At 46.3% G+C, this 12834-nt stretch overlaps 1 protein-coding gene across 1 annotated transcript in view; it reads right to left on the minus strand.

The window, feature by feature from the left end:
• Positions 1-12834, minus strand: part of KCNQ3 (potassium voltage-gated channel subfamily Q member 3) — a 291828-nt gene that overhangs the window by 13819 nt on the left and 265175 nt on the right. Inside the window, exon 9 of the mRNA XM_073794769.1 lies at positions 11651-11673. Within this exon, the coding sequence (XP_073650870.1) occupies positions 11651-11673 (23 nt within the window). The remainder of the gene's footprint in view (positions 1-11650; positions 11674-12834) is intronic.

Raw genomic sequence — 12834 nt, forward strand, 5'->3', positions numbered from 1 at the left:
AACTGAGATGAGTTCTCAGGATTTATGTATTATTTTACAGTACTTCTTCTCAATGCTAGTCTCAAACACTCCCCACTGTCACAGAACTTGACCTGGGCAGGAGGTAAGTGTATGAGAAGCTTAATTTTAAACTAAGCAAGACAAAAGTAAAAAAAGTAATGGCGGCCACTTTGTCCTGATTTGAAATCTCAGGACAACTGCTGACTATCAGATAATGAAAGAACTCTCTTGGTTCTCTCTCTGTTGGGATTTAGGATTCGCTTGTTTGGCATTTAAATGTTTCCCTGCAACTTCTAACAGTCTGAATTGCTTTGGCTATGTTCACTTAATACCCCACTGGTCACAGAGCTCGTTTTATGAGAGGTGGATTCTGACAGCATTAGGAATCCAGATGTGTCGGGCACGAGTCAGGAACCTCGGCTCTGAATTACGGCCATTGAGCCTAAGAGGCTTAGCGGAATTCTCTCTCCAGCAAAGTGGGTGATCAGCTTACTTCTTAATTGTGTTGCCTGAAATCCAAGACCCCAAAGGATAATCAAACGCAAGGCAAAGTTCATCCTTGAAACTCAAAACCCATCTCTGCCCTTCTCCGTATGGATTTCTAGTGCATGATTCAGGCTGTGTGTCTGGAGGCTATGCTGGGTCTCACAAGAAAAGCTCTCCTTGAAGCTGACATCAGATCCCCTTGGAAAGCCGGGGCCCCTGATTTGTTAAGTGCAGACAAATGACTTCCAAACACGAATTGGGAAAACTGGAAATAGAGACTAAGGATGGCAAAAGTAAAGTCAAGGCTGTTCTTTCCCGGCAAAGTTGTTCAGCCCCTGCCCTGGGCTCCTGCCCCAGGGAACTCTAAGTTGTCTTAAGCTCCACGCAGTTCCCTGATTTCCCAGCCTTGGCACAAGTGGTGACCTGTATCTAGGAAAACCTTCATCCCTTCTTTTAACCAAAAGACCGACTTTTTGTCTGAAACTTCGTCCAAATATCAGTTCCGAGGCACACTTCCACCCTTGGTCCAGTTAGATATCCATTCACTGTGCTTTCTTTTTTTTTTTTTTTTTGAGGTATGCGGGTCTCTCACTGTTGTGGCCTCTCCCGTTGCAGAGCACAGGCTCCAGACGCGCAGGCTCAGCGGCCATGGTTCACGGGCCCAGCCGCTCCGCGGCATGTGGGATATCCCCAGACCGGGGCACGAACCCGTGTCCCCTGCATCGGCAGGCGGACTCTCAACCACTGCGCCACCCAGGAAGCCCTCACTGTGCTTTCTTAAAGACTTTTCCCAACCATGGCGCTTGGCCACCATAATGAAATCTCTGACTTTCGAGGGACTGTCTCTCTCATTTTGCCCCCAATGGCATGTCTGGAATCGCACTTGATTGACATCACTTGGAGAGTGCTACTGGCTTCTAGTGGGTCAAGGCCAGGGATGCTGCTAAACTTCCTACAATGCACACAGGGTGGCCCCACAGCAAAAACTTATCCCACCCAAAAAGTCAACGGAGCTGAGCATAAGAAACCAAAAGCTATCTGTTCAGAAACTGTACTTTGTCTAATGATCCAGCATCTAACACAGTGCCTGGCACATAGTAAGCACTGAAAACACTGTTACGACGTTGGGTGAAAGAAGGAAGGAATAATATTTGACCTTCTGATTAAGAAAATGAACCCAACTTCAGCTGAGGGAGGATGTGCTGTAGAGTGGAAAGAGTGTTGCCTTTGGGAGAAGAGAACTGGGTTCAGATCGCTGCCCTGCAGGTAATATTTTTTAACTTGGGTAAGGCGTTAACTCTTTCTGATGCCGTTTTTTTTTTTCTTTCACCTGTAAAATAGAGCTAATGTTATGTATTTATTCCACAAAAATGTGTTCTACATCTTGAAAATGCTAGGCTCTTAGTAACTTGCTAAGGTAATAGTTGTGACTAAAACAGACGTGGTTTACAGCCTCCAGGGAGCTTACAATAAGGTCAAGAAATCACACACTAGGCAAACAGATATATGTATTGTTGGAAATCTGACCAGTGTCAATGAAGAAAATGTTGCCTGTCAGATCAGTAAACAAAGGATGTTGCAGCCATCAAGCCGTCACATTACAGCTGCCCCAAAGGTGAGCCCTGAGGGACCTCAGGATGGAAACACGATGCCCCCCAAGGTGCACTCGGAGGGGCTTGAGGATGAGAAAGTGCCAGATGCTGGCCCTAGAGAGCTGAGGTGCCTATAGTGGAATGATTTCAGTGAGCCCAGACTTTTGCATCTTCCCATACATAGAAAAGCGCTAAACTCCTTAACCTGAGATGCCAGGTTTTCTTTAATTAACAGTAAACTTTCGATGTTCTGACCACCCGGTCTTTGTGGCAGAAACTCCTATATATCCTGGATGCTCTTTGGAACGGTCCTGCAGAGCGATCTGAGAGGCTGCAACCAGGGCTTAAGTCCTCAGAAAGTCTGCCGAATAAAAAGTAATTCTTAACTTCTAGGTTGTGCATTTTTTTTCAGTCAACACCAGGAAACAAAGAGAGCGCAGTAACAGAGAATATCATGCGGTCACCTTAGGTAGGGTGGTCAGGGAAGGCCTCGGGTGGATGGGAAGAACAATCAGAGAACCAGTTTCAGTGGTTCAGGTTCAAGATAATGGTGGCTCCAGACATGGAAGCTGAGACTGGAAGAGTAGGAAGAAGCAAGACTTCAAAGAAAAGGAGTGAGACCTCTCCAGGCAGAAGACTCGCACGTGGGTGCAAAGGGTGTGAGGGCTGGTTTATGCCACTGAAGGGAGCGCACGTGACCAAAAATACGTGAATGGGGGACAAAGGGCAAGATGGGATCAGAGGCCAGGTCGGTCAGGGATTTTTAGAAATAGAATTCAAAAATAGGAAGAGGAAAATAGGAATTTCTATTTTATTCTAGGTCTACCTGGAGACACCCAAAGAGTTCTAAGAAGGAAAGAGGATATCAACTTTGCTTTTAAAAAGAATTCACATGTTCATAGCAGCACTGTTCACAATAGCCAAAAGGCGGAAACCACCCAAATGTCCGTGGATGGAAGAATGAATGAATAAACAAAACGCAGTATAAACATATGACGGAGCCTTAAAAAGGAAGGAAATTCTGCCACGTGCTACAACATGGATGAACCTTGAGGATATTATGCTCAGTGAAATAAGCCAGTCGCCAAAAGACAAATGCTGTATGATTCCACTCATATGAGGTGCCTAAAGCAGTCAGACCTGCAGAAGCAGGAAGCTGAATGGTGGTTTTCAGGGGCTGGAGGGAGGAGGAAACGGGGAGCTGGTGTCCAATGGGCGCAGAGTTTCAGTTTTATAAGACAAAGAAGTTCAGGAGATTGGTTGCACAACAATATGAATATATTTAACGGTACTGAAATGTACATTTAAAAATGGTTAAGACGGTAAATTTTATGTGTATGTTACCACAATAAAAAATTGTTTTTAAAAAAGGGAACACCGGGCTTCCCTGGTGGCGCAGTGGTTGGGAGTCTGCCTGCCGATGCAGGGGACACGGGTTCGTGCCCTGGCCTGGGAAGATTCCACATGCCGCGGAGCGGCTGGGCCCGTGAGCCATGGCCGCTGAGCCTGCGCGTCCAGAGCCTGTGCTCCGCAACGGGAGAGGCCGCAGCAGTGAGAGGCCCGCGAACCACAAAAAAAAAAAAAAAAAAAAAAGGCAACAAAAAAGGAAATACCATGGCTGCTCCATGGAGAGTGGATTGGAGGAAAGCAAGGAAACAATGAAAGACCAAAGAAGATGCCACTGAAGTTTCCTAAGCTGGTGGCTTGGACTTGGGTGACTGCAGTGGGAAGGAGGAGACCAGCACTTGGACATTTATTCTGGAGAAGAACCACAACAGTCTTCCTTGATGGATTCTGTGTGGCCATGAGGGCAAGAGGCAGGTAAGGCACCACTCCTGGGTTTCTGGCTACACAAATGGGTGGGTGGGGACATGATTTTTTTTCTACAGTGATGCCATTTTGTTTTCAGTTGAGCAAAAGGAGCAAAACAGGTTTGGAGAAGAAATCAGAAGTCGAGTTTGGCAGTCCCTTGTCTTCACACACATACACGCTTGATACAAGACTGTGGTGTGAAGCGGATCTTAGTAGATGGTGAGGATTTGCCTCACTACTCAAACAACTTAGGTTGAATATTAGACGTCACTCTTAAAATACTTTTGGAATTTGGAATATAAAAATATAAATAAATTTTGGTTTGTATGTGCTAAAGAAACACTGGAAAGATACCTAAAAACTGAAAAAGATTATTTATGGGGGGTAGGAGGGTGGAATGGGGTAGACAGGGATGGAAGTTGTACTAAGATGTTTTACTGTTTGCCTCTATATTATTTTGACTAATGAACCATGTAAATTTGTTTTAAGAAACTTAAAATTAAAAAAATTAAAATTAAAAAATCATTTAGACTCTCTCCATTGGGAAAATTTCTCAGTGGTTATACCTTCCTGCGGTATATCCTCCTCTCCCTTCCCGTTTCTCCTCCTTATATACTCCCTCCAGGGTTGAGTCCTCCTCTGTTCCAATCTAGATGCTTCTCACTTCCAATTCAATTAAACTCTCTTTTGTCTCTACTCTCACACTCAGCTCTTGGGCCCACGTTTGCACATTAAAAACTCATAAAAGTGTTCATATGAACAAAATACAAAGAGAACCTTAGGAGTGGTGCTTTTAAATACAATTCTTGCCCTTCCCATCCAGGATACAGAATAAGATGAGATCGTCGGGAGGAGGTGTCAGTGAAGCTGTGATATCAGAGAGAAGTTGGAAGGGAGACAACCCAATAGGTAAGGTTAAAAAATATCAGAGGCAAACAGTGCTTAGTAAACAACTTTGCTTGGGACCAACCTGACTATATCCTCTGCCGCCTCATGCCATCTTTGTTGGACATGTGTGTCCTGGATAAGCTATAAATATGTTTTTTTAAAAAAACAAAAAAACAAAATTTGAGCTTGGGACAAGTTACTTTTAGGAAGACTGAGAGGCACCCTGTCAAATAAATAGTTGGGGACCTTATCTTTCTTATTCATAGCTATATTCCCTAAAAGGGCTTCTGGTACACAGGAGGGTCTTAATAAATATTCATTGGATAGGTGGATGGACGGATGAACAGATGGACGATGATGGACGGATGATGGATGATGGATGGGTGGATGATGGATGATGGATGATGTATTATGAATGATGGATGGGTGGATGGACAGATGGATGGATGATGGATGGATGATGGATGGGTGGATGGACAGATGGACGATGATGGATGGATGATTGATGACGGATAGTTGGATGATGGATAAACCAAGAGTACAGTGTCACTGCAGCCAAGAGTACAGTGTCACTGCAGCCAACAGAAGAGTCTTTTGAAGAAATGGTCAATCTGTCTTGTTCTGTTTGTTCAGCTCAATGAGCACAAACTGGGTAACCAGCACAGAGCAGCCAATCCCACCTACAGGAGTTAAAGCCCTGATTTTGTCCCTTCTCTTTTTCATTGTTTCTTCCTTCCCTCTTTACACATGGGAAAGGTAGAGCCTACACAAGACCAGCAGTCCCCTTTTAGAGGCTCCCTCAGCACCATGGTCTACCCTGAAAAAGGCAGAGAAAGCACAGAGAGAATAAAAATCTGTCACCATCCACATGCCAAACCTTTGAGGCTTTGGTGCCCTGCTTTTCTCTCTGAGAAAAAACTATGAATGAAAGTCGCTATCTCGCCTATGTTTGTTTTTCATTAAAACGAGAGACCTTAATTGGGAATTAGATGACAATGAAAATTGAGTGGTCGTCAGCATCCTGGTACTTCACAGTAGAGCTAGGAGAACTCACATCCTTTGTTTCTAGCTACGATATAAATTCCTCTATAGAGAAATGAAGACTCATTTATTTAGGCATTTTGCACATTTTTCTCTGCATGCTCTTCTTTACTGACCTAATGAGTTGGCGTTTCTAGGGATTTCTCATACAGAAATAGATGGCCCATGGAAAGATTACAGGCCTAGGGACTCAATGCTTCTTAGTGTGAAGGATGAAAGAATGAAGGAGGGAAGGAACAAAATTAGAGCCCTAATCCCTCCCTCAGCCCCGTGTAAAGCCACTCAGCCCTTAACAGTCAAGTCAAAGGAAAGCACCTCAGGGATCCTCTCCTGATGTGTTGTTCCAGGTAGAACTTAGATTTCCCTTCCTCTGCTCGCCTTCTCTGTACTCCTGTGTCTGTAATATCCCCATACCAGCACCCTCCACACTACATTGTTCTTTTTTGGTTGACATATCCACCTCCCCCATCAGACTGTGAGTGCCTTCCCCATTACACTGTGAGTCCCAATTCCCTGGGAATCTCTAGGGCCTGAGGCAAAGCAGGGCTCTTAATGTTTGGGTTATGGAAGGAAGGAAGGAAGGGAGGGGAAAACCATTGCCAAGCTAAGATTCAAACCTATGCTGATCTGACTCCTAAGCTGGCCTTACAGCATGTGGAAAAGATCCTCGGCACAGAAAACCCAGAAATGTGGGTGTCAATCAGGATAATGACAGTAATAATAATAAAAGCAAACCTTATGTAGTATTTGCCAGGTTAAGGCTCTATTCACACTTAATCCTTACAATAGCCCTAGGAGGTAGGTATTCTTACTATAACCATTATATAGATGAGAAAACTGAGGCACAAAGGTTTGGCAATGTGCCCAAATCATACTGTCAAAAAGTCTTCCAACAGGCTTCCCTGGTGGCGCAATGGTTGAGAGTCCGCCTGACGATGCAGGGGACATGGGTTTGTGCCCCATTCTGGGAAGATCCCACATGCCGCGGAGCGGCTGGGCCCGTGAGCCATGGCCGCTGAGCCTGCGTGTCCGGAGCCTGTGCTCCGCAACGGGAGAGGCCACAACAGTGAGAGGCCCGCGTATCGCAAAACAAAAAAAAAAAAAAAAAAAAAATCCTCCAAGTGGCCTGTAACTCACATTATCTAATGTGGCAAAACGATGCGGGACCAATTCTGCTACTGTGGCCACAAACTCACAACACACAGGAAGTGGCTCAGGAATCCCTTGGTCCAACTTCTGTGATGAGGCAGCCGAGGGCTAGGGGGCTGGTGGTTCCTAACGGACTGTCTGGGCTGAGGAAGGAAAACGGTGGATAAAGCAGGGACCAGGAGGTAGGGTCATGAGAGGACTGACTCCTGGGCTGTAGGAAGAACATTGTGATTTTAAAATAACCCTGATATATTGATCTGCTTCACTCTCATCTGGACAGGTTTGCAAAGTTAGCTCTGCTGAGCTCAAGGATCTATTTGTTTCCTCTGATCCAGCATGTCTGGAGATCTATGAGCACGATTCCAGAACACTTGCAGCTGGTGCTCTGAGGACACGCAGACTCATACACTGATGGAAGAGTGAGAACCTATATATTTTTCTGTGTTGGTTTCCTAAAAGGATTATTTTTCCCGTGTTTCCAAATCTCGTGGATGAGTAACACCCCAAATGAGCAGAACTAATCTCTAGTGAGCGTTTACTTCTGCCGGACCACAGGTGTCATTCCAAGCAGCCTATGAGGTTAGGACTATTATTGTCCCCTTCCACGTATGAGGACATGAGGACACAGAGAGGTTGCAGAAGTTGCTCAAGATCACACAGCTCATAAGCAGAGCAGCCAGGTTTTGAAGTCTGATAGTCTGACTCTGGAGTCTTCAGCCGGAGAGGCAAGGAGGGTCTGTTACAGGAGGTGACGTTTGGCAGAGTCTCAGATGAAGCGAAGGAGCAAGCGGAACAAAGAGGTAAGAGTTCCTGGCCGAGAGAGAACAAGTGCCAGGATCAAGAGTCTGCGAGATGAACTGACCTCACTCTTTTCTCCTGGAGGACGAGGACGGCATGACGACCACCTGTGCTGTGGTGGGACTCAGCCTGCATGGCCTGATGCAGTCAGACAGACCTATATCTGAAGTCCTCATCTTGGCTATTTCTGTCCTTGGCTTAGGTCTAAGTTACATACACGCTTGAGCTCAATTTCCTCCTAAGGAATATGATTGTACAATATCTCCTTCATTAAATCATTTATTTATACATTCAGCAAATTTACGGAGTACATCCTACATTTCAGGCACAGTGTTAGCCCTATCAAACTCGTAGAGAGGAAGAGGGAATTTTAAAAGTTTTGACTGTACATGAAGTAAATGCGGGACGTCCCTGGTGGTGCAGTGGTTAAGAACCCACCCGCCAACGCAGGGGACACGGGTTCAAGGCCTGGTCGGGGAAGATCCTGCATGCCGCAGAGCAACTAAGCCCGTGCACCACAACTACTGAGCCTGCGCTCTAGAGCCCACGAGCCACAACTACTGAGCCCACGAGCCACAACTACTGAAGTCCACGTGCTCTAGGGCCCATGCTCCACAAGAGAAGCCACCGCAATGAGAAGCCCGCGCACCGCAATGAAGAGTAGCCCCCGCGTGCCACAACTAGAGAAAAGCCCGCACGTAGCAACGAAGTCCCAGTGCAGCCAAAAATAAATGAATAAATAAATTTATAAAAAAAATAAAGTAAACGCTTCCTTAGGGGAAGTGCTGAGTCCTACTTAAGGGCACCACGAGTGGGGCATCTAAACTAGGTGAGAAGGGGTGAGGCAGTGGGTTGTCAACTGTCTCCATCTTTACAAGAATTAATTAAGACGATCTATGGAAACTGCTCAGCCCCTACCAAGCCCCCAACGGAAGCTGGCTCTCTTCTTTCTCAGAGTTATAGGTCCCGAGAAGGAAGCATACAGTGATCAAAGCCAACCTCCCAGCCATTGTAGGAAGTCAGGGGGCTTCTGTTCCTCAAACAAGCCTGCATAAAATCAAATCAGTCAAGACAGTCCCATCCTTGGGACCAAAGAAGCTCAGCTCTCTTGACCCTTTGCGGGGGGTGGCGGGAACACGCACTAGCTTTATAAGAAACTACAGGTATGAGCTCTTTCCAACAAGCTGACTAAAATGTTCCTTTAATTTTTTTTTTTTTTTTTGCGGTACGTGGGCCTCTCACTGTTGTGGCCTCTCCTGTTGCGGAGCACAGGCTCTGGACGCGCAGGCTCAGCGGCCATGGCTCACGGGCCCAGCCGCTCCGCGGCACGTGGGATCTTCCCGGACTGGGACACGAACCCGTGTCCCCTGCATCAGCAGGCAGATTCTCAACCACTGCGCCACCGGGGAAGCCCAAAATGTTCCTTTCCTTATCCCAACAGAGAACCAGGAGCTGTTAAGTTAAAGAGGATATAACTCTTTCCTTGGGCTGACAAACAGATGTGTGGGCCACCTGTGTTAGAAGGTGTCAAAAAGATGAACTCCAAATCTGATTCTGCCTATTTAGAAATAATAATAAAGTAAGACAGAAACACCAGTCAGCTGGCAGCCTGTTGAAGAAGCTAATGGTATACCAGTGAGTATTCATCGAACGCACACGTACATTGCTGACCATCCTCTGGTCTCCTTGCTCCCTGCCTTCTTCGGTCAAAGAATTGATCCCTCTGTCGACAATTCACCCATCCTTCCTCCAGATCTCCGGCACCGCCTCCAAGCTTCACGGGTACAATCACGCCTGCCATCTCCCCTGCCAATCTATCAGCCAAACCTATTTGTTGTTCAAGTCAAAAGTGCTGCACCCAAGCCTGGATGAGGGAGGCTGAGTGGCTTATGTAACTGACCTAGCTCTTCCTGAAGAGGAGGAGCTAGAAAACACCCAGCGACTCTAACCCCAAGAAATCATGGAATGTCCTTTCCCTCTGTATGTGCCCCTGGCAGAGTGGAGAGTTCTCGACAGAGGCATGAGTAAGCTGATGAGCAGATTTCAGAGCCCGTTTTCAGTAACTGGAGAAGCACGCCCAGCAAAGCTGCAAAATGCATCTACCTAAGCCCAAGTTAAACCAAACTGCCTAGTCCAGTGCACAGCGGTATTTTGCTCATACATTCCAATTTGGCTAAATTCTGTTCGTGTCTCCATAGAAAAGGATATAAAGGTCAATGCAGTAATTCACTTGCAGTGTCAACACCTGCATGATTTAAAACCCCATCAGTCATGAGATGAGGGGGAAAGAGAACTCCATGGGGAGTCCTGAGATCACGTAACCCCTCGAGCTCATGATTTCCGTAACTTGGGGTGAGCCTGCCCTCTTGGGGGGACTCATTTCTGTAAAAGCATCCAGAGGAGGATCTCTGAGGCATCTTCCCGCTCTGCCTCTGTGAGACATGAGGTGCTGCAGGTCCTCTAGCAAATGTCTCCTGACACTGTCACTGTCAGTGGTCAGCCCTCCTTTACAATCTCCCCAAATGCCCTCTGGAGTCTGGACTGGTTCCGACCACGCAATGCTCCTTCCATTTGAAAGTCTGCATAAAGGAGGGACAAAGTCCAAACTGTGTCTTTGTCTGTGAGTTAACTGGTGCTGTCTGTTCCTTCCAGGCAGGATTAAGGGGTTCCCATACAGATGGTCCAGGGTCCCACCACCTCCTCTGCCCAATCTGTCAGCTCTAGAAGGACAACAGCTGAGTTGGTGTCCAGGAGACTGACTGGGAGGCTTTACAAGTACTTTGTCAACAATAATACTTTAAATCTATGTTATATACGTAATGTATATTAACACATATAATTATTTCTATTTATAAATGCAGGTGGCTTTTCCATATCTGCAGGTCCCGCATTCACAGGTTCAGCCAGGTGAGGATCAAAAATATTCGAAAAAAATGTTTCAGAAAGTTTCAAAACACAAAAGTTGAATTTGCCACATACGGGGAACGATTTACAGAGCATTTATGTTGTGTTTGCAACTACTGATATAGCACTTGCACTGTACTAGGTATTCTAACTGATCTAGAGATGATTTAAAGGACACAGAAGGAGGCGCATAGGTTATATGCAAACACTCCGGCATTTTATACAAGGGACTTGAGCATCTGCGGATTTGGGTATCCTTAAGGGTCCTGGCAACAATCCCCTGTGGAGATAGAGGGATGACTTATATACAAACAGTTAAACTGTTTGCGAGAGATGGTCCTCCTTTACAATCTCGAGCAGGGTCCATAGTGTCCCTGATACTGTGACATCTTCTCTAGATGGAACCAAAAGGAAGAGAGAGGACTCATGCAGAAGCTCAACCTGCTTCTGCAGCAGCCTGTAGTGAGCATGGTTTACTGGGGATCATGAATTATAGTCTTGATTTACTTTTCGAAAAACCATCTGTGAGCCCAAGAAGCAAACGAAGCAAGATATAATGGAAATAACATGGTCTTAACATTCAGACCTGAGTTTGAATTTTGGTCTTGCTCCTCAGTAGCTGTGTGACCCAGGCGGAGTAACTCAACGTCTCTGAGCCCCAGTCTCCTCAATCCATAAATGAAGACACGAGAGTCGATCTTTCACTGTGGATGTGAGGACCACATGAGATAACACATGCACGACTCCAGACACAGAGGAGAAACACTCAAAATGTGGCTGCTGCTATGATCACAATTAAGTTGTTCCTGAGTAAATTAACATGAAATTGGCAGAGGAAAATGGCGGCCAGCAACAGCAGTGAACCCCCAAACTCTATCTCACGACCTGCATGACTGCCCAGGGGCCCTACAGTGTACACAACTGGACCCTCTGTCCCGACACAGTGGTGGGAAGAAGAGGCTTCATAATCACAAACATACCTGGCTGCTGCGTCCAGCTGTTCCTTCCTGTGAGGAGACGGGGGAGAAAAAAATAAACACAGCATAAATTACATGCAACAGCTCCCCCTCTCCCCAAAATCTGTCCCCAAGCTTCCCTTTGATGAAGATCAAGGAGCAGGGTGGAGCTCTGGGACAAGATGGTACATGTGGAGGAGAACCAGTGAATGACATGGGTTTCCCCAGCCAGACCGCAGACCCCTCCTGTGATCTAATAGGTCTGGCTCTGAACTCCAAGGTTCTTCTCAGCCATTCATTCATTTATTCATCCCCAAAATGGTTGCTGCCCCACACCTTGTGCTGGGTTCAGGTGATCTGTTTAGCAGTGGGGACAGATCAGGAAACCAGGAATTTCATAACTTAGCAGCCACACACCCCATCACTCCGTCACCACCATCATTACAGTCGACATCATCGTCACTAATGTTTAGTGTGCGGTAGTTAGTAGGCAGACACTCTTTTAAGTGCTTTTCACGTATTTAATCATCACTAGCAACCCTATGAGGTAAGTATTATTATCACCCCCATTTTCCTGATGAGAAAACTGAGACACAGAGAGATTCAGTAAATTGCTCAAGGTCTCATAGCCAGGAAGCAGCCGAGTCAGGATTCAGACCTAGATGATCTGGCTCCAGAGCCCACACTTCTAACCACGAGGCCACATGCAGTCTACACACATTCACAACTGAGACTTCGCTCAGGCTCTGCCTAGAACAGGCTTACTCCTCCTTTAAGTTCCAGCTGGAGGGGCTCCTCCTGGTGTTTCTATCTAAATTCCCAGGGTTGAGGCTGAGCTAGTATCTTCGTACGTGGAATTGGACTGGTTCACATTGTCTTAGAATGACGTGGTCGTGCGGAGGCAGAGCCTCTGCTTCTCTCAGCTCTAAAATCTGAGCACCCCCTACCCTGGCACTTTGTAAGTGCACAGGAAATACTGAATGAATACCTGGACTGTCATTGGGATCCACGGGTGGGGGAAATGGGGAGAGAATATGAGGTATGAGGAGAGAACATGAGGTAGAAGAGCAAAAGGACCAGTTGGAGAGTTAAGGCTTTCTAGTTCATGCGTCAGCTCAGCCTGTGGCTCTAGTGTGGCTTTGAGCTGGACACATCCTCTGGGCCTATTTCCCCTCCTGAAGCATGTGGACAGAAAAAGCTCTGACTTT

This window comes from Tursiops truncatus, chromosome 17 (assembly GCF_011762595.2).
Source record: "Tursiops truncatus isolate mTurTru1 chromosome 17, mTurTru1.mat.Y, whole genome shotgun sequence".
Classification (NCBI taxonomy): domain Eukaryota; kingdom Metazoa; phylum Chordata; class Mammalia; order Artiodactyla; family Delphinidae; genus Tursiops; species Tursiops truncatus.